The sequence below is a fragment of the Ipomoea triloba genome, chromosome 5 (genome assembly GCF_003576645.1).
Source record: "Ipomoea triloba cultivar NCNSP0323 chromosome 5, ASM357664v1".
NCBI classification, from domain to species: Eukaryota; Viridiplantae; Streptophyta; class Magnoliopsida; order Solanales; family Convolvulaceae; genus Ipomoea; species Ipomoea triloba.
The window spans coordinates 30,856,976-30,878,531 of NC_044920.1; the positions used below are offsets into that span (position 1 = coordinate 30,856,976).

The 21,556-nt window shown below is 34.1% G+C and overlaps 4 protein-coding genes and 1 long non-coding RNA gene across 6 annotated transcripts; 4 read left to right on the plus strand and 1 right to left on the minus strand.

Annotated features, from left to right (window-relative positions):
- Positions 1-1,481: 1,481 nt before the first annotated feature.
- LOC116020565 lies at positions 1,482-5,561 on the plus strand. The gene has a single exon (XM_031261034.1). The coding sequence runs from the start codon at positions 1,482-1,484 to the stop codon at positions 5,559-5,561; it is 4,080 nt and encodes a 1,359-aa protein (XP_031116894.1).
- Positions 5,562-6,717: 1,156 nt separating this feature from the next.
- LOC116020566 lies at positions 6,718-7,885 on the plus strand. Its single transcript, XM_031261035.1, has 5 exons — positions 6,718-6,722; positions 6,812-6,877; positions 6,955-7,087; positions 7,195-7,355; positions 7,438-7,885. Exons 1-5 carry the CDS (start codon positions 6,718-6,720, stop codon positions 7,883-7,885), a joined length of 813 nt encoding a protein of 270 aa, XP_031116895.1.
- Positions 7,886-10,792: 2,907 nt separating this feature from the next.
- On the minus strand, positions 10,793-11,413 carry LOC116020640. Its single transcript, XR_004098818.1, has 2 exons — positions 11,293-11,413; positions 10,793-11,199 (listed from the first exon to the last, which is right to left on the minus strand). It is a non-coding gene; the product is annotated as an uncharacterized LOC116020640 (long non-coding RNA).
- A 6,110-nt stretch (positions 11,414-17,523) lies between these two features.
- Positions 17,524-19,933, plus strand: LOC116020633 (probable amino acid permease 7). 2 transcript variants are annotated; one of them, XM_031261109.1, is made up of 6 exons: positions 17,524-17,794; positions 18,271-18,364; positions 18,443-18,657; positions 18,753-18,886; positions 18,996-19,220; positions 19,356-19,933. In XM_031261109.1, exons 3-6 carry the CDS (start codon positions 18,516-18,518, stop codon positions 19,758-19,760), a joined length of 906 nt encoding a protein of 301 aa, XP_031116969.1. In that variant the 5' UTR covers positions 17,524-17,794; positions 18,271-18,364; positions 18,443-18,515; the 3' UTR covers positions 19,761-19,933. The 2 variants fall into 2 exon arrangements, with proteins under 2 accessions (XP_031116969.1, XP_031116968.1); XM_031261108.1 differs by having other exon boundaries at positions 17,524-18,364.
- LOC116020567 (probable amino acid permease 7) lies at positions 19,886-21,167 on the plus strand. The gene is made up of 4 exons (XM_031261036.1): positions 19,886-19,900; positions 20,115-20,120; positions 20,230-20,454; positions 20,590-21,167. Exons 1-4 carry the CDS (start codon positions 19,886-19,888, stop codon positions 20,992-20,994), a joined length of 651 nt encoding a protein of 216 aa, XP_031116896.1. The 3' UTR covers positions 20,995-21,167.
- The last annotated feature ends 389 nt before the right edge of the window (positions 21,168-21,556 follow it).

The window sequence follows — 21,556 nt, forward strand, 5'->3', positions numbered from 1 at the left end:
TATTTTGTTATTGCATAGGATAGTGGATGATGAGCCAGAAATTTTTTTTCCAACGAATTTTTTAACCATGTTCATTTGTTGATATTCTTTCAAAAGATAATCTTAATTGGCTTGACCCAAAAAAACTAGACCTAACCAAATAGGCAAATACAACCAAGCCATCCCAATTTTAGACCGATGCAAATAAATCAACCATAAACCCGATCCACATATGAGCACGTCAGCACCCATTTATTCGAAATTATTTACTCCATGCAGCACAATAATCAGGATGTGTAGGATTCAAATTCCAAATTTCAAATTCCAAGTGCACAAATAAAAATGAAGATTTTCCATGAGAATTATTTCCTTCTTGCTCCTTTATTTGTGTTGCAAGTAGGCAACCATCCAAAATTCTAAAGTAAAACAAGGATTGGATTTATCAAATGAAAAATGTAGGTTTATGCATGATTGAACCGGTGTGGAAATAAACAAATGAAAGTGGGATACAAAGCATGCATTTACAATTCAAAAAACTCTCCTCCCATGATCTCAGACAATATAATACTAATAAAAAAAGAATATAATATAATATAATTGTTATCTTGGTATTATAATAAATCGTTACTATAGTGATGTAATGGGTACATTTGTAGAATAAAATTCCCATTCATCCATTTACAACTTTATCTATACAAAATATCAATTTCTCCTACTAATTCAGGAGAACATGAATAAACTTTTACCCGATCAAATCAGAGGTCAATTTCTCATATTTGATATCACAAAATATACATTTCAAATGCAATATTATTACCAAAAAATAACAATTGGTTACTGCATCTATATTGACTATTGTTTTAAATAACATTAATTTTTAAGTTCTATTTTTTTCTGTACATTATATTGGTTTGTTTCCGTTACGTTTACGTTTTGTTAATTTTAATTTTGCTTCTGCGTGTTTAGCAAATATAGTTATTTATGATTGTTCAGTGCTTAGAGTTATGAACAACCGATTAAGAGGTCGTACAAGATTTACGCAAGATGAATTGCGTGAGCGTAAAAGAAATAAAAATAAAGACGCATGGAAAAAATTGTCCCAACAAAATCAAATAGGCGAAACATCAAACAATCATAGTAATGCCTCTGTGGATGACCAATTGGCGATTTCTTCAGGTGTGAAATGTCATCCATTTACGCATTTTTGTTCAAACGTATTTGAAAGAACAAAAATCGATTTATTAGTTGGTGTTGACTTTTTTTTATTCTCATTTTTTCCGCTCGTGCTGCGGCCAACAAAATGTCATGCGCTTTTGACATTTGGAAATAAAACACACATGAATACAATTGTGTAATCAGCAGGCGCATTGCAAAATGATGCAAAAAACACATTTATGTTATCCGCGATTCCTGATTGTATTTATTGTGGAGCGAAGCGACTTCAATATGAACCTCCTGGATTTTGTTGTTGTAAGGGTGAAGTTGTTCTTGTGGCGAACGGAATGCCACCGACTTTAAAGGCATTATACACCAGCCCTGATAAGAGCTACAATAATTTCCGTTCGTGCGTTAGGACTTACAACAACACATTTGCTTTTACTTCGCTTGGTATTCATAACTATGAAAAAGATTTGTGTAGGAGAAATAAAGGCATTTATACTTTCAAAGTGCAAGGACAAATTTACCATTTTATAAATGACTTATTGCCTGATGGTTGTCCCCCCCGCAATCTACAACTCTATTTTTACGACACTGATCATGAAGTAGAGAATAGAGTTAGCAAAGTTGGTCATTTAGATGAGAAAATTGTCTCAGATCTTATCGAGGTCATGTCTCACAACCCATATGCTAAATTCTTTCGGAGTCTTAAGGATCTTGTGCATTCTGATGAGTTTAGCATTTCGCTGCAATCATGTCCTTCGCTTGACCAGAGGATTTATAATGCACCAACAACTTCTCAAGTTGCTGCAGTGTGGATTGAAGATTTTGAGGGCTCTGGAGATAATAGGAACATAAGGGTATACGCACACAGTGGTCGTGCTCAGAATATCCAATATTATTATGGTTGTTATGATCCATTACAGTACCCTTTGTTGTTCCCATTCGGTGATGCTGGATGGCATGAGGGTATTGAACGAGTTTTTCCAAACAATACTTCAACTCGCAATACATATGCCAGTGCATTGTATATCAATGCTAATGATGTATCAAATGTTGAAGAATTACTTCAAGCTGAGGAAACCGTATTCCGAGAAAGGAAAAAACGGCGTTCAGTATCTTGCAGGGAATATTACGCATACAAATTTCAAATGCGTTCAGGTGACACATCATTATTACTACATACTGGCAGACTGTTTCAACAATTTATTGTTGACATATATATCAAGGTCGAAACACAACGTCTTGATTATTTTAGGAAGAAACAACAACTTTGTAGGTCAGAGAATTTTCAAGGGTTGGTTGACAGTGTCAGTACCGGTGCGGTATTTGGTAATGATGTTGGTCGCAGAGTTATCTTACCTTCGTCGTTCATTGGAGGACCTAGGGATATGCGTGGGCGATATATGGATGCGATGTCACTTGTCCAAAACTTTGGTAAACCAGATTTTTTCCTAACTATAACATGCAATCCAAATTGGCCAGAAATTAAACGTCTTTTGGAATTCAATGACGAGGCACATAATAGGCCAGATTTGGTTGCAAGAGTATTTCATGCTAAATTGCAAGAATTAAAGAATGACATTACAAAAAAACATTTCTTTGGTGAGATTTCTGCATACACATATGTGATTGAATTCCAAAAAAGAGGTCTTCCACATGCTCATTTCCTTATTATTCTCAAAAACAAATCCATGATGTCGTCGTCTTCTTTTGTTGACGAATACGTGTGTGCAGAAATCCCAAATAAGGAAACGCAGCCAACGTTGTATGACCTTGTAAAAAAACATATGGTTCATGGCCCTTGTGGTTCTCTTAATCAAACATGTCCTTGCATGGTCCAAAAGAAATGCCAAACTTCACCCTCTTGCAAAAGCAAGTACCCTCGTTCATTCTGTCCTGAGACTAGGTTTGATGATGACTCATACCCTATTTATAAGAGGCGAAATACCTCTTTTTTTGTTCAGATTAAAGGGTTTAAGCTTGACAATCGATGGATCGTTCCGTATAATCCTCAATTATTGTTGAAATTTGATTGCCACATAAATGTTGAGGTTTGTGCAACCATTAAGTCTGTCAAGTATATATACAAATATATTTATAAAGGCCATGATAGAGTTCGCATGTCTTTGGCTGATAACATGAGCGATTATGTGATTGACGAGATTAAAGAATACCAGAATGCACGATGTATTTCTCCCCCTGAAGCTGCATGGCGAATATATGGTTTTGCAATAGCCGAGCTAAAACCCGCTGTTATTCAATTGCAAGTGCATTTGGAAAATTCCCAATATATAAATTTTTATGGACATGAAAGAATAATTCATATTGTTAGTAGGGAAGAAGCATGTCGTACCATGTTGACAGAATTCTTTTCTATGAATCTAGCAAATGAATATGCGAAAATGATGAATTTGCTTTATGTTGAATTCCCTTGCCATTTTGTTTGGTGCAAATCAACAAAGTCTTGGAAGCCAAGGAAACAACTGAAGGTCATCGGTAGGCTTGTAACTGTTAACCCAACTGAAGGAGAACGATACTATTTGCGAATGTTGTTGATGAACGTAAGGGCACCCACATCGTTTGAATCCTTAAAAACTATTAATGGTTACTTTGCTGAAACTTTCCGTGAGGCAGTTGAAAAACTCGGACTTCTATCTGGAGATTCAATCATTGAACAATCACTAGATGAAGCGTTGCTATTCCAAATGCCATCGAGTTTGAGGAAGTTATTTGCAATGCTTCTGATCTTTTGTGATCTTTCAAATCCTCGTTCACTTTGGATAAAATACAAATCTTACATGTGCCAAGACTTCTTAAGGAATGGATTGCACACGATTGATGAAAGTGAATCATTAGTCCTCAAGTTGATTGCAAACAACTTGCACAAAATGGGCAAAAACTTATATGATTACAACTTGGTTGATACGTTTACTGAACTTGATATAGCAACAACAATGACTCATGAAATAATGTATGAGCGAAGTTTGGAAGTTAGCGAGTCTGACTTGGCAGGCGTGCAGAAGTTGAATGCTTGCCAACGTGCAGCATTTGACACTATCATTGAAAATGTCTTTGCGAACAAAGGCGGCATATATTTTGTTGATGGACCAGCAGGGACAGGCAAGACTTTTTTATATCGATGCTTACTGGCGACTGTTAGATCTAGAGGTTTTCTTGCTCTTGCAACTGCAACTTCTGGAATCGCCGCATCAATACTTCCGGGCGGTCGCACTGCACACTCTCGTTTCAAATTGCCACTCGATGGGGATGATAAACACATTTGCAATATAGGCAAACAAACTGCTGAGGCCCGATTACTCAAAGAATGCAAATTAATTCTTTGGGATGAGGCTTCGATGGCAAATCGAAAGATTATTGAGAGTCTTGATACAAGCTTAAAGGATATTATGGAGTGTAATGATTTATTTGGTGGAAAAGTCATTGTATTTGGAGGTGATTTTAGGCAGACACTGCCAATTGTAAGGCATGGAAAAAAAGAAGATTTTATTGAAGCATGTTTAGTTAAGTCAAGTTTGATATGGCCACACATTCGACGATTGACTTTAACGCAAAACATGCGTGCACAGGAAGATCATACCTTTGCTGATTATTTAATGAGGATTGGTAATGGTTCAGAAAAAATGGATTTGCAAAACAAGATCAAAGTTCCATCTCATTTGCTAATTAAAAATAATGGTTGTAGACCACCATTAGACGTTCTGTTTGAATCTGTCTACCCAGATTTGGGCTTATTTTCCAATGATCCATACTCATTGATGGAAAGAGCAATATTGACAACAAAGAATGAATTTGTTGACGAAATTAATTTTCTCTTGTTAGACAAGTTCCCTGGTGCAAATAAGACTTACATAAGTTATGATGAACCAAGTGATTCAAAATATTTACATTGCCAAGATTATTTACACACATTGTCTCCTGCTGGATTGCCTCCACATATGTTGTGCTTAAAAAAAAGTTGTCCTGTGATATTACTAAGGAATCTCAATCCATGTGAAGGTTTGTGCAATGGTACAAGGCTTATATGTGATGCGTTTGGAGATCATATCATAAGTTGTGTTATTGCAGTCGGAGAATACAAGGGTAAACATGTATTGATACCTAGGATACCACTTCAGACATCGAAGGATGATAAATGTGTCATTCCATTCAAAAGAACTCAATTCCCGATAAAAGTTTGCTTTGCAATGACAATTAATAAATCACAAGGTCAAACCCTAGATTTTGTGGGAATATACTTGAAGGAGCCAGTTTTTAGCCATGGGCAATTATACGTGGCAATGTCGCGTGCAAAGACTGCAAGTTCATTGAAAATACTTATATGTACAGATGATAGTGAATCCATTGTAGCAAGTTTTACACAAAACATTGTTTACCGAGAAATTATCAAGTATATTTCATGATGATACTAAAATAATTTATTATTGCTGCATCTTTTTACAAGTAAGCTTGTCATGACTTTTATTCTTCTACTTCACGTATTTTATGTCACAGTCGAGTTTTGCATAACAACTTTCCCAACTTCTTTTGTAGTATGGACGATCTTGTGTTGATACCAGCTGTTACTGTCGATTTACATGCATGGAAATGCAAAGTAATAGTTTTTCATAAACACAGTGTAAGAGAATCGAGATCTTCACCAGGCAAAAAATACAAACCAATTATATTTCAAGATTCTGAAGTAAGTCATTCATATCATGCAAACGAATAGTATTTATATATTCAATTCATGTATTTCTAAAATGTGTATTCTTTACTCCATATTAAAGAATTTTACATACAACAACTACCATAGCTTATAGACTTTTTTAATCTTGTAACTTTGTGCAGGGCAACAAAGTACAGGCAATGTTATATGACAATGAGATAGACGTACTTGATGAAAGGTTGAAGTTACACTGCACATACACTATCTCAAATGCATCAGTAAAACCAGCTAGGGAATTCATCAATTTGCCAGACCCAAATTATAGAAATTTGTGGAACATTACAAGGAGAACTATGATTGAAGATGTTGTTGCTGGAGATGAGATAAACATCAACGAACCGGTTCAGCCACACATAACCCCATTCTCAGATTTTTACGCATGTTTTTCATCTCGACAACTGATAAGTAAGCTTATTAGTTTACTACTGTTATCTATCATACTATATTTCTGCTTATATTTCTCCAAGGTATATATGCCAGCAACCTCTCCTGCTATTTTCCAACTCATGACTACAGATGTGCTAGCTATTGTTATTTGCAAACTACCACGTCAATACATTACGACAAGGAATGGTCAACAAAATATTAATGAGTTTGTGATCATCAATGAAGAGTATTATACTTTAACTCTTATTTATATTCAAACTGATTATATTTTAAATCTTAATTGTTATGCATTCTATTTTATAATATTGTTTTTTTTTGTTAATGCAAAGATCAAAACCTGTTATCATCACTCTATGGGGCAACTTTGTCATGACTGAAGGAATTCAAATTGATTTACAACTTAGTCAAGGCAAATTTCCGATTGTTATTGCTCAGGGAGTTCATGTAAATGCATTCCAAGGTACATGATGTTTTTTTTGTTTATAAATATTTAATACTATTAACGAACATATTACATTTTTACATGTGTTTTACTACTTAAATAGGTATTACACTAAGTACGAGATATGATACCACTATCGAAGTAAATCCACCCGGACAACATGCAACGGTTCTTAATAAATGGTATTTCTTCCAACTAACTTCCAAAGTATTACTTAATATTTATGTTGATTTATAAAAATATGATTTTTATTTCACAGGAAAGACAACAACTTAAGCGTTATCTACAAAACAATTGTAGACAAAACTTATCTTGACTCTTTTCTCACACTCTCAAACGCATTGCAACAACCAAAGTGCACCTTTGCTGAAATTGACAATGAATTAAAGCAGGTATAGAGTAATATATTTTTTCCAATTTCTCTATAGCATACTATAATGATTAACAATCTATATTCTAAAAATAACTTTTTTTATAACACACGTCTGTTTTCCTGTAGAAACCTATTGCATGGGTTAGAGGGAAGCTTAGAATGAAGAATGTTGGTCCGCTTGAGTATTATATTGGTTGCAACTATTGCAACAAGACAGTGAATTCCATCGAAGGATTAAAACTCCATTGCTTATACTGTGGCCAAACTGATGGTCTCACTGTCAGGAGGTATACAAACAGAATATACATCTTATCTATTATGTTAACAAGTTAACTTTAAACTTATTTTCACTCTCTTTGCCCGTTGTAGGTATAAGTTAAATGTTGAAATATCGGATGGTTCTACAATTGTGCAAGCTATTCTCTTTAATCATGATGTGCACCGGCTAATGTTGTTAGTTGGAATTGAAATGCCAACAACTGTTCAGGACAGTGAAATATTCCAACAAAAGTTAGATGCTATTGATTTTGTTGTTGGTCTAAGGATAAATGCTCTAAATGAAGATCATCCATCGACATTGACTTATTCAGTAGCATGTATTTGTAAGGACATAACAAGAGACACTGGTGAACAACAAGCAACACCACATGCACGTTCATCCAACATTGTGGAAGAAACTTTTACGGTGGGCAATCCAACAAAGAGAAGGTTAGACTTCGATGAATCATCAAAACATGCTACTGACATTCTAGAAGATGCTACAAGTAAAGAGAAATCAGTAAGTCTTGATAAAGGTAAAAGAGCAAAAGTCGATTAAACAAGTTAGACGATAAACTTTTTTTAACGCATATGTACATTATTTATGGCTTGTATTTTGTTATCCCTCTTAAATCTATTTAAAATTGTGGTTGTATTATAAAACTTTTTTCTTAGACGCTTATAAATCATGCATTACTTAATTATAATTATTAATAAAACATCTTTGTAATAGTCCTTCCCAGGAATCTAACAATTTCAACTGGAGTCAGCATGTCAGGATGAAGCTAAAAAGATAACATTTTTATTGAAAGCTGTTAAACATTTTAATTTCAATCAATAAGCACCCATAGCAAGTATTCATTTGAACATGATTTAATTAGATGGAAAAATGAGTAGCTAAAAATTTCATTCATAAAATTAAAGACAGGATAACAAGCTTAGCGTACAGATTAAAGAACTTAATTAATCCCTTCAGATTTGACATCAACAGCTGTAGATGAACTTGCATCATGTGCAGAATAAGAAAGCTTCGTCAAGTACTTATATCTTTTCTTCCTCCAAGAAGAGTTTCTGATTTTTATAGTTTCGAAACTAAACTCAACTCTTGGGTCTCTCATCATCCGCTCTTTTTCCATTTGTAGCTCTTTAACCCTCTCATCCCGGTTAGATTTTTTCTTGAACTTACTCATTGTTTGAACGCTTTGAATTAGTTGATCCATACTTTTCAACTTCATATACGGCCATCGATTGACACCACATTTCCTGCAGATTTGTTTAAACTTTACATCCCCAACTTTCATTTTTCTTGCCGCCTGAGAAACGGGTAAATGAAATAACTTAGAAAGCATTTCAAAACTCCATGGATCTTTGGGGGTTGGCTTTTCATCTGCAGCAATTATACCCGGATTAGATGTCTCTTGAACAACTTGTGCATCACCCTCAAAATCCCAGAGAGGTAAAGTAAAGTCATGGTATTGGTAATCCCATATATAATCCTCGGTATTTTCTAAAGTTGAATAGATGACCTGGCTAGAAGCGGGAGTTGGAATTACCTCGTCATCATCCAGCCTCAAGAGTTTCTTTTGAGGCCATTTGGAGATTCCTAATTCCCTGCAACGAACCTTTAAAATTGTAAGTCCCATCTTCAATTGAACGGCTGCTTCATTTATCGGTAAATGGAAAAAGCTTGAAATCATTTCCTTAGTTACCGTACTTGAATCACAAAACGTCCTCTTGACCCATCTTTTCTTATCATTCTTTTCAGGCATCACATCTGCAGATTCACCATCATCAACACGCTCATGTGTAGTGGTGGGTTCAACGTCAACAAACGGATCAATTTCATTTGCAATTCCTATTTCATAAAGTGGTTTATTTCCAATTGGTGGTTCAATCGGTCCTAACAGATCATTCTCGAAATCATAAAGGGGAGCTAGATTTAGCTCGCCTAATAATGACGCATCATCAAAATCATTTCAATAAATGAATTGAGAATGAGAAGAGGACGAAGCATGATTCGCCATTTGACATGAAATATTATAAGAATGAGAAATAAAATCAATGAAGAAAGATGAAAAAAATAGATAATGTTGGGGAGAGCAAGGCAACAATCCCTGTAATATGATGAAAAAAATTGACAGTTCTTAAAGATACAAACAATACAGCTAATATTAACCTTGTACACTGAGGTTGTCTCGGATTTCAGAGGATAACCACGTACTAACAAAAAAAAAAAAGAAGTGGAAAACCAAAACAATATGACATCTTTTCATGCTGCATTTAGAATATAAAACTATAGGCCTAAATTTACACCAAAAGCGTAAACAGAATCTAGACTAGAAAAAATAAAGCAAACAAAAAAAAAGTCAGGTTAACCTTTTGACATTTTTTTTGTATTGTTTTTTTTATTTGTTTTGAAATGCGTGTAATTAAACTTGGAATTAGGGTCAAATAGGTCACCGAACTTCAAACGAAATTGCAATTAGGCTATTGAAGTCAAAAACAATGCACTTGGGTCCCTGAACTACACAAATGTATGCAAATTAACCCAAAGTATCTTGTTTGACTTGATCTTCCTGTTATCACCTTTAAAAATAATATTTTAAAATAATTTTAAATAAAATAATTAATTAAAATTAAATTTAAGAAAAAAAAAAAGGAACTGCCGCAAATCTTCCTCTTTCAATGGCATATTTGGCCGTTATTACATTAAACTTTTTTAAATTATAACTTTTTTTTACATGTCCTTTAGTCCTCCGAAATCAGCATATTGTTTTGGAGTTTAGCAGATATCCACGTACTTACAAAATCAATTGTCAAAAAAAAAACAGTATACCGTCTTTTCATACTGTGTTTAAAAGGTAAAACTAAAGTCCTAAATATACCCCAAAAAACACAAACTGGGATGCCAAAAAACTTTTAAAACGCGGTCTCTAAAACCAGACAGAATCAAATAAACCAAAAAAAACAATTCCCTGTTTACCTTTTGACGTTTTTTTTTTAAAATTTATTCTGAAATGTGTGTGATTAAACTTTGTTTCCATTAATTTGTCAGTCCGACATGTCCTTTGCTCCTTTGAAAGCAGCACTTGGTTTTTCTTATAAGAAAATTATGTTTGATCATTTCCTTACAGCCGTCAATTAACCTTCCCTTTCACCTTAATTGTTTTATTTCTTTATACTTTAACATTTCCAATCAAATGGCAAATTATGTTTCATCCTCATCTCATTCTCATTCGCTTTCTTGTTCTGACTTTGAAGATACTTCCTTTTGGAATGAACTAAATCTACCTTCTCTTTTGCAGATTGAGAATGAGTTGTACACACTACTAGAACCATCTGTTGAAGGTGAACAAGTTATTGACGCTGAGCCGGTCGCCCAAGTTGTTCCACCTGTTTTACCTAAACCTTTGGAAGAGGTTGCAGTCGAGGAAAAAAAAAACACTACGGTGAAGAAAACCTTGTGTGATTCAAGAACGATCACTAAGGAAATGATCTCAAGTTATTTCCATCTTCCGATTAGTGAAGCAGCGGTACAATTAAAGGTTGGTGTCACAACATTAAAGAATAGGTGCAGGATATTAGGAATTTCCCGATGGCCTCGAATAAAACTCTTGAAGTTAGAGGATGAGGATGATAAAGAAATTCCTATTTCTTCTCCTGAACAAGATTACCGTCCTTTTTTTAATCATGCTGAAAACCACCCCTTGGATTATCACTTCAATAATCCAACTTCATCTCCAACAGGTAAAACTTTACACCAAATTCAACAAAGTTGTTGCTCCGCCGAACAATTAGATTTCGACTGGGGTCTTGTGAATGACATGCTATGTGGCCAGAACGATGTTTCACTTGAGGCGCCTCCAGTTGTACCTGAATTATCCAACTCAACTGAAATCATTGTATTTGACAAGAGAACCTCTAAACACTGGGGTTTAAATACTATTTCAAAATTCTTCCACTTACCCGCAGCCCAAGCAGCAAGGGAGCTCAATGTAAGTGAAGATAAGTTGAAGAGAATGTGTACAAAATTGGGAATTAAACGATGGCCATACCGGAAATTGCAAAGCATGGACAACCTTCTTGAGAACTTACAATGTCTCAGCAAAGACAAAACATATGTTGTCAACAAAGAGAAAGTTATTGAGCTTCAAAAGGAAAAGGAACGAATGTTAAAGGACCCAAACATTGAGTTACGTGCAGAGACTCAAGTAATTAGGGAATCTTCAAGAAAGAAAAGAAGATATCAACATTTGATGGATATTGCACACGCTGCTAAATATGACAATTCATGGAAACTTCATGGCGTCAAATCAGAAGTGATAGATGAACCACCTTAAGTTTCACAAGATCGTTATTGTATTCTCGATTTCATTGATAATTAAAGCTTTTCCCGTTCTTAATTTTCTTTTGTAAAAATAAAAAATTTAAATAAATATATACTTTTGGGTAGTAATTGTTTCATCATTTGTCATTTTATTTGTGTTTTATTTTGTTTTTTAAAATATATTGGGTTTTCCCCTTTGCATACTGCCAATTGACTCTGCCAGATGAAATGGAATGATAAAGAGAGTTTCCTTTTGTACAAACGCAATATACTTGAACGAACATGCTTTTATGCAAAGCTAATTATATGTGACAATATCGTCTGTAAATGTTGCAAGTAATTAAAAATAAAATTGAAACATATTAATATTATTTTACACTTACTCATCCCAATCTATTACTCTATTATGGCATATTAATATTATTTTACACTTACTCATCCCAATCTATTACTCTATTATGGTCATAATGTCAATATTACAATCTTTTTTTTTTCATGAATAAGTTCAAATAAACATTTAATGTTAAACTTACATAAATGAGTTTACGTTGGGCCTTGCATTACGCGCAACGCGCGTATCTTGGCTAGTCATATAATAAGACATGGAAATAATGGAAAGGGTCATGTTATTGCTAGCACCAAGAGCATCTGAGCATCCTTAATAGTGAGGTGTTTTTACGGTTTTTGAGAAATTTTTGTAAGTGTAATTAAGAAAAAGAAAATGAGAGAGGAAGAAAAAAAATAAAATAAGTTCAATTAAAAAAAAAACAAACAAATTCGTCATACGTGCCTTTGCAGGCGTGTGCACTGCAAGCGCCTGATGGACGCCCTTGTTGCGGCACACATGGTGTGTTGCCATTGGGATTTGCGATATCTAATTTACTCTTCCAATAACCTTCATTTGCAGACCAATCCATTTATTCTCTCTCTTCATTTCTCTTTCATCCATGTGTACATGTATTGTTCCAAAGACGTTTAAATATCCACTAATATGGATGCTCTAATACCGACATACATTATTAACTAAATTGATAAATAGTGATTATTAGATTAAATATATACTAATCACAAGGTGATGAGAAAGTTTATTCAAAATTAAACAAAACTCGCAAGGGATGTTTATTCCATTATTATGTCACAATATTAGTAAAAAAAAGAATTTTAAAAATATTTGTCAAAAGTTAAAATTTTTTAAATCATAAATAAAAATTTAACAAGTAATTTAATTTTAATTTTAGTACTTCAATCCGTAGTCCATACACACAAAAAAAAAAAAAAAAATAGAGATGGACGATTACAATTTTAATAAATAAAATACTAATTTTAATTTCAGCATTTATAAAATATTGAAAAGTCCAATTTTGATTAGAAAGTCAAAGCACTTTAAAACAAACCATAGGAATTTTTATATGTGTTTATTTTTTTTATCATTTTAAAATTTTATTTTATCCTCATTTACCACTTTCACAAATCCTACTAAAGTATGAGGCTTTCGAGGGTGAGAGACTTCGCTTTTTGTGGGCAAAATTTAAAGTTCACAATCATAAAATTTGATGACTTAATTCTTTATTATAATTTTAATTTCAAGAATTAAAAAGATATATCACGGATAAACATCGAAAATATGTGAATATTAAGTGAACCTGCAAATCAGTGAAATCACAATGGTTGAGGCAATGGCGCAATGCAGATAAGAAGAGTGGGGAAAGTAGTCAACTTGTTGCTTAAAAAATAAATAATTGAAAGAAATTTTTTTCAGAAGGCTTTGTACCCAAAAAAAATAAAAAAAATAAAAAAAAATAAAAGGAGAAAGGTACAAATAAATCATTAAACTATTTGGGTAATAGCAATTAAGTCATCGAACTCGAATAAGCTCCAAATACATTTATGAACCTCAAAAAAAAAAAGAGCAATTAACATTTTTAACATGTTAACAACAAGCTTGTGTTGATCGGGATGCCATGTATATTTTATATTTTATATTTTATATTATTATTATTATTATTATTATTATAAGCATTTGACCCTTAAAAAAAAACACAACATTTGACCTTCAACTATAGCTTCTCTATTTTGTGCTTTTTCTATCTTTCACGGTTGTTTGCGGTATTTTTTTAATCTAGAAAAATATTATTTGTATGTAATTTCTTAAACTGAAGTTTTCCTTGATTGAAGTTTATATAGTGAAAAACTTGTCAAAATATTTGGTATAACTAGTCAGTGTACAAACATACTTTGTATTATATTTTGCATGTTTTCTTAAACTGAAATTGTAGTTATATTATGCGTGTAATATGAAAGTTTTTCACTGTATACATTTCAATCAAGAAAAACTTCAGTTTAAGAAATTACACGCAGATAGTATTTTTCTTGATTAAAAAATACCACAAAGAGAAAAAGTGTAAAATAGAGAAGCTATGTTTGAGGGTCAAATGCTTATTAATATTATTATTATTGGAGGGCCAAATGTTTAGTAGGATAATAATAAAAATATATAAAATAAAATATAACCATGGCATCCCAATCAGTACAATTTGTTATGAACCTGTTAAAAATGCTAATTGCTCTTTTTTTTGTCCAAGTTCATGGATGAATTTGGAGCTTTTTCGAGTTCAATAGCTTAATTGCTATCCTCCAAATAGTTCAATGATGTATTTGTACATTTAAAAAAAAAAAAATTACAAAAATTTTGTTTATAAAATTGCTTTTGATTAATGGAAACTATTCCCATTTCCCACTAGTATCATCTAAAGATGATGGTGACTATTCCATTTGATGACGAAGAGTTTCGTAATAAAATACAAGTTCTAAATATTTTAGAGATAAGAACTCAATCAATATTGATATATTTTAATGTTGTAACATCTTTTTCTTCATTGTCAATGTGTAGTGTTTATACGTGGACGATGCATCAAATATTAATTTTTGTTTAATGTAGAAGAAATTTTCATAAAGAAGTCCATAAAATCAGTACATAATATACATAATATAATCAGTCCAATTTTTTTGAGGTGTGGTCCACTTTCATTTTGAAACAACACATCATGTCGTCATTTCTTCAGGCACCCTGTTCTTCTCTTTCCAGTATTTTTCGTTACATCTGAGGTTTAATTATCCACTACAATCTTTTATACAATTTGTAATTTCTGATGATATTTTAATCTGACATCAAACTGTATAAAAGATTGTAATGGATTTAGATGCGAAGGAAAATAAAACAAATCCACTTAATACCCAAAATATCCTTAGATATACTGATTTTTCTTAATTTCGTCCTTAAACGATTTTAGCTATCTAATAAGGTCTCTGACATTTGTATTTTTGCTCAACGTAGTCTTTCATTTGTTATTTCGTCAAATTGGTGTTAAAAACATGGACAATTTAGTAATTTCAATATTGGTGTCTCTTTAATTTATTTATAATGATTAAATAAATCACTCATTTTTTATGAATTATCCCAATAATTAGTAAAATATTGAAATTACTGTGACAATTCGTAATCCGTAAAAGAGGTCTATTGAAATTACTGGGACGTACAATTCATAAAATAGATGTGATTTATTTAATCATTAAAAATAAATAAAAAGAGTGGCCAATATTAAAATTACTGAATTCTTTCTCTATTTAACACTGATTTGATGAAATAACAAATGGATGATTACATTAAGCAAAAATATAAAAGTCTATGACTACATTATGCCGCACCGAAATTGTTTAAGACGAAATTGAGAAAAATCATTATAATCGATGAGGTATTAACTCAAAACAAATTAGCAGTGGAATGCAAAGTTGACATGTGAGCAATCATTTTAATTAAGACAATATTTTAATTGAGTTTAATTTTGATTTGGATTAAATCAAAATGAATTTGAAGTCTGCTAATTAAAAATATAAATATGAATTTCTTATATTTATGCACTCATAATAAATAAGGACTCAATAAATTAATTTATGCACTCATAAATTATATTTACTCTCCTGTCTAAAAAAAATGATATTTACTCTATATCCAATATTAGTCTTGTTTTTATCGTGTCCATTAGGTCTCTCAAATAATATAATTTATTTGTAATAATATATAATTTATGTCTAAGTATTTAACAAAATATGTAAATATAACAGTAACCAAAAAAAGATACAAAAAGAATTAATAAAAAAAATAATAATAAGGGCAATCTTTGCCGTTGATAAATTTCTGGCCAAATAACGAATTGCTGCCTTCTGGTGTAAGACTCTTGCTGAGTGTGATTCCAATCACGCTTATCATAAATAAAGTGCCACGTCTGTCTAGTAGTTAATTAAAAAAATAGCGGGTTTTAGTTTGGTAGCAATGTAGCATAGTCAAAGTTGAAAATTGGGTGTTTAATTTTCAACTTTTACGAAATCCTGTATCTATTGAACATTTAGATTGTCACGTTGCATGTCATTTGTGTGAACTCCATTGATTAATATATATGGTTTTTGTTGGTTTAAAAAAAAATTATTCAACTTTTCCATGTTGAGGAAGGAATATTTTACATAATCCTACTCCATTTTTGGTGAGGAAGTCCAAAAAGCTGGCAATGCATTGGCCGCCCAATCAGACGCCCCGGGTAATATCCACGCGCCACTACAAAACAAATTCGCAAGCAAACATTCTAGATACTACCCACACATGTACTACTCTCCCTGTCGTAGGTATCTGGAGCTTGCTTCCTTTATATTAAAGGATCGATCCATGGGCTTCTTCATTCTGAGTTCTGATCTCCTGCACAGCCAATTCACAAGCTGAAACTATGGAGAAAACTGGTAAGTCTTCATTATTATATTCTTGAATACCAGAGTGTGCGTCGCACGTGAACCAAAGAGCTAATCTTTTTTTTTTTCCGCATGCATCTATCTCCATGAAAAACCATCAGGAAACGTATGGACTGCGTTGGCACATATTATCACAGCAGTGATAGGGTCAGGAGTTCTGTTATTACCATGGAGTATAGCTCAACTGGGGTGGATTGCTGGCCCAATAATTATGCTGTGTTTTGCATCTGTCACCCTTATCAGTGCATTTCTTCTCTGCAACTGTTATGAACTCAGAGATCAACACGGGAAGATCACCTACACCCATGGCTCTTACCTTGATGCTGTCCAGTCAATTTTAGGTAAGTAAGAAATCTTGAACTGCGTACGTGCACTTCACTTTAATTTGTTTCTCAGTGTGGTTTCATATTGAATGCCAATCCTGGGGTAGGCATGACCACGGTTTGGTTTCGAACCGGCGGTTTCCGGTTCCGAAATCGGACGAACCGGAACCGAACCTTACTGGTACGGTTGCAGCTCTGTTTCCTTCCTTCCTTCCTTGTACCTGATGAACACCATTGCTGCCTTAGCTTGTCATTCTTCTGATCTTCCTCCTCCTCGCTCCTATATTTATAATTCACTACCAGAAATACGCGTTTTGTCCCCACATCACTTTTCCGATTCGTCGGTAATCGGAAAAGTACGTTGTGATTAGAATGACTGACGTCTGAAGTCGGAAAGTTTTGACGAGCGACCTGTTCGTCGGAAAACTACTCAGGATGACGGACGGACGGAGTGGCGTAGTCCCTAAGGAACAGTGTGTGTGTGTGTGTGTGTGAGAGAGAGAGAGAGAGAGAGATGCAAAACTACCCAGGATGGCGGACGGAGTGATGTAATCCCTATGGAACAGTGAAGAAGGCGGCAGAAATGAAAGAGTTCCAGCGGAAGCCGAAACGATGCCGTTTTATTCTTTCAAATAGTTTGTTGCAGCTTGTTATTTCAGCTGGGATTTGTTGGCCGTTTTAAGAAATTAAGCCATTAAGGGCATTGGTTAGATGAATTCCTTTTCTGCATTCTGTTCTCCCTTATTTTCTACTGCAATTCCAGTCCATTACAATGTGATATATCCAAACAAAACCTACGGAGTAATGGCGTCCGTAACTTCGCATCCCAATTCAGGGAGAAATCTTCTTCGTCAATTCATCGTCGATCACTCGACCCAACGGCAACGGCGGGCGGCAAAGTACTGCAATCTGCGAGAAAAGGTGATGTGTGGAGAGAAAGAGAACCGTCAGCAGAATTTTGTCTCTTTCCTTCTCTCTCCTCCTCTAACCCCTCAATGAGTCAACGGGTTGCTCTATTGCGGTAAATCCACCACTGATCCACATGAACGCATAATTGCTGATTCTATGTTATATATAATTTTATCTATTTTAGATTTGCACATTTGAAGAATTAACGAATTGTACTGAGATGAGTACCTGGATAATGGCTAGTGATATGTTTAGAAATTTCACTCTTTTGCTAACAGCGATTTTAACTCTCTGTTTTTTGCCTTTGCATTCGATCTTCTTCTTTTCCTTCTCCATTCTTCTTAAAACTTATGCACTCATTCTTCATTCCCTCCCTGTATTGTCCAACTGTAATTATAATCTGTGATTTGGGGCCTTTAATTTGTTGTTCTGTGAAGAGTTAATTCTCAGAGAATTTGATATAAAAGTAATGCACTTCCACTGAAACATGGCTTAAATCTTTGCTGGTACAATGAATCTTAAGATTTAGGAAGTTGTCTGGCATTATATTTATTACTTTGTACTATACAAATTTTCCCTGTGGAGCAGGAAATAAAAATGCCTGGTTTTGTCGCTTCTTCGTTTCGATCAATTCCATTAAGCTTGGAATTGTGTATACAATCACCTTTGCTTTAAGCATCAGGTATACCAAATGTAAGATGCTTTTCTTTTTCCTTTAAGAGTTTATGCAGCCACTCAATACTGTATTCCTTGATTACAGAGCGATTGGGAAATCAAACTGCTATCATAATGAAGGGCACAAGGCTGAATGTCAGTACTCAAATACTAAATATATGATTATATTTGGAGTTGTTCAAGTACTATTGTCTCAAATTCCTGATTTCCGAAGTACAAAGTGGCTCTGCGTCGTAGCTGCATTCATGTCTTTAACATATTCATTGATTGGATCAGGACTTAGCTTAGAAAAAGTAATAGGTAGGTAATCTGCACACAGAATTTGTAGTCATATTTCTTCTTGGCAAGTTTTAAAAACTGTCTTAAGAATCCACTTTCTAAACTGAAATTTGCAGATAATGGAGAAATAAAGGGTGGCATTGGAGGTTGGCCTTCTCCTAATGCTGTTAAAAAAGTATGGCCTGTTGCACAAGCACTTGGAAACATTGCCTTTGCCTTCCCATTCTCTATTATTATTTTAGAGATACAGGTACAGCAATTTTATTTACTTTCATGCTGGAAAAACAATTCTCTTTAATTAGACTAACAAACAGACAATGTTGCAAACTGTTCAATTAAAAACTTCAAAACGTGTGAAGGATACATTGAAGGAACCTACAGAGAAGGCCACCATGAAGAAGGCCTCAATAATGGCAGTCTGCATTTCCACATTTTTCTACCTATGCTGTGGAGGATTAGGTTATGCAGCCTTTGGCACTGAAACTCCTGAGAACCTCTTGGCAGGGTTTGGTTTTTACGAGCCATATTGGCTTCTCGACTTTGCTAATGTATGCATTGCTGTTCAACTCTGTGGAGGATATCAGGTGCAAAATTCTGCTACTTGATTGGCTCTATATATAGTAATTCTGCTACTTATTCTCAAAAAGTATATTTACAGGTAGAAATAACATTTGTTGTAGCAGATCTTTTACATTTGATTGGAATGTTCTTTTTCTCAGGTGTTCAGCCAGCCATTGTATGCAATTACAGAGAAATTGCTTCTCAAGAAACTTCCACAGAATCACTTTTTTGTTAGGGATTATAATCTGAAACTCAATAAGCATTTACCAGCTTTCAGATTTAGCTTCCTGAGAGTGATCTTTCGAACTACCTATGTTGCTATAATCACTGGGATTGCCATACTGTTCCCTTACTTTAACCAGGTTGTGGGAGTTGCAGGAGCAATAACCTTCTGGCCTATAGTTGTGTACTTCCCAGTGGAGATGTATCTAAAGCAGAAAAGGATTGAATCTTGGACAACCAAGAAGATTCTTCTTCGTACGTATTCCTATGTATGCTTGGTGGTTATCCTATTTGCCCTTGTTGGTTCCATCAGAGGTTTAATTATTGCCAGGCTCAGCTAGGACACTATTTGGGCATTTCAACTCTTCTTAATACTTGTTACTTGTAGTTATACACATAACAGTGATTTTGAAGTTTAATTTGTATTACTCTGCGGATTATCGATGGATCTGAACTCTTCCACTTTATGTTTTCTTTGCTGGTTGTGTAAGTGATCTTAAAATTTTCTCCTCAACCATATCATATCTTTACACTATCAACCTGAGTTTCCTTGTCTTACATCATTCCTAACTCATCTTTTGCCATCCTTAACTCATCCTTCCTTTTTGTGTGTCTGCGTGCTGGGTTAATTAAAGGGGATCTTCTTCTTCAAGAAGTCAGGTTCTTGATTCTTTTTTTTTTTTTTTTTTTNAGAGATACAGGTACAGCAATTTTATTTACTTTCATGCTGGAAAAACAATTCTCTTTAATTAGACTAACAAACAGACAATGTTGCAAACTGTTCAATTAAAAACTTCAAAACGTGTGAAGGATACATTGAAGGAACCTACAGAGAAGGCCACCATGAAGAAGGCCTCAATAATGGCAGTCTGCATTTCCACATTTTTCTACCTATGCTGTGGAGGATTAGGTTATGCAGCCTTTGGCACTGAAACTCCTGAGAACCTCTTGGCAGGGTTTGGTTTTTACGAGCCATATTGGCTTCTCGACTTTGCTAATGTATGCATTGCTGTTCAACTCTGTGGAGGATATCAGGTGCAAAATTCTGCTACTTGATTGGCTCTATATATAGTAATTCTGCTACTTATTCTCAAAAAGTATATTTACAGGTAGAAATAACATTTGTTGTAGCAGATCTTTTACATTTGATTGGAATGTTCTTTTTCTCAGGTGTTCAGCCAGCCATTGTATGCAATTACAGAGAAATTGCTTCTCAAGAAACTTCCACAGAATCACTTTTTTGTTAGGGATTATAATCTGAAACTCAATAAGCATTTACCAGCTTTCAGATTTAGCTTCCTGAGAGTGATCTTTCGAACTACCTATGTTGCTATAATCACTGGGATTGCCATACTGTTCCCTTACTTTAACCAGGTTGTGGGAGTTGCAGGAGCAATAACCTTCTGGCCTATAGTTGTGTACTTCCCAGTGGAGATGTATCTAAAGCAGAAAAGGATTGAATCTTGGACAACCAAGAAGATTCTTCTTCGTACGTATTCCTATGTATGCTTGGTGGTTATCCTATTTGCCCTTGTTGGTTCCATCAGAGGTTTAATTATTGCCAGGCTCAGCTAGGACACTATTTGGGCATTTCAACTCTTCTTAATACTTGTTACTTGTAGTTATACACATAACAGTGATTTTGAAGTTTAATTTGTATTACTCTGCGGATTATCGATGGATCTGAACTCTTCCACTTTATGTTTTCTTTGCTGGTTGTGTAAGTGATCTTAAAATTTTCTCCTCAACCATATCATATCTTTACACTATCAACCTGAGTTTCCTTGTCTTACATCATTCCTAACTCATCTTTTGCCATCCTTAACTCATCCTTCCTTTTTGTGTGTCTGCGTGCTGGGTTAATTAAAGGGGATCTTCTTCTTCAAGAAGTCAGGTTCTTGATTCTTTTTTTTTTTTTTTTTTTNCTCCTGAGAACCTCTTGGCAGGGTTTGGTTTTTACGAGCCATATTGGCTTCTCGACTTTGCTAATGTATGCATTGCTGTTCAACTCTGTGGAGGATATCAGGTGCAAAATTCTGCTACTTGATTGGCTCTATATATAGTAATTCTGCTACTTATTCTCAAAAAGTATATTTACAGGTAGAAATAACATTTGTTGTAGCAGATCTTTTACATT

Excerpts from the sequence above, each read along its gene's own strand:
- LOC116020567 (XM_031261036.1), top strand. Across the intron at positions 20,455-20,589 it reads AACTCTGTGGAGGATATCAG|GTGTTCAGCCAGCCATTGTA; the intron begins GTGCAAAATTCT and ends TCTTTTTCTCAG.
- LOC116020633 (XM_031261108.1), top strand. The coding sequence starts at position 18,516 with ATGATTATATTTGGAGTTGTTCAAGTACTATTGTCTCAAATTCCTGAT. Across the intron at positions 18,658-18,752 it reads TAGCTTAGAAAAAGTAATAG|ATAATGGAGAAATAAAGGGT; the intron begins GTAGGTAATCTG and ends TGAAATTTGCAG. Across the intron at positions 18,887-18,995 it reads TTATTATTTTAGAGATACAG|GATACATTGAAGGAACCTAC; the intron begins GTACAGCAATTT and ends AAACGTGTGAAG.
- LOC116020565 (XM_031261034.1), top strand. The coding sequence starts at position 1,482 with ATGCCACCGACTTTAAAGGCATTATACACCAGCCCTGATAAGAGCTAC.
- LOC116020566 (XM_031261035.1), top strand. Across the intron at positions 7,088-7,194 it reads TTGACAATGAATTAAAGCAG|AAACCTATTGCATGGGTTAG; the intron begins GTATAGAGTAAT and ends GTTTTCCTGTAG. Across the intron at positions 7,356-7,437 it reads GATGGTCTCACTGTCAGGAG|GTATAAGTTAAATGTTGAAA; the intron begins GTATACAAACAG and ends TGCCCGTTGTAG.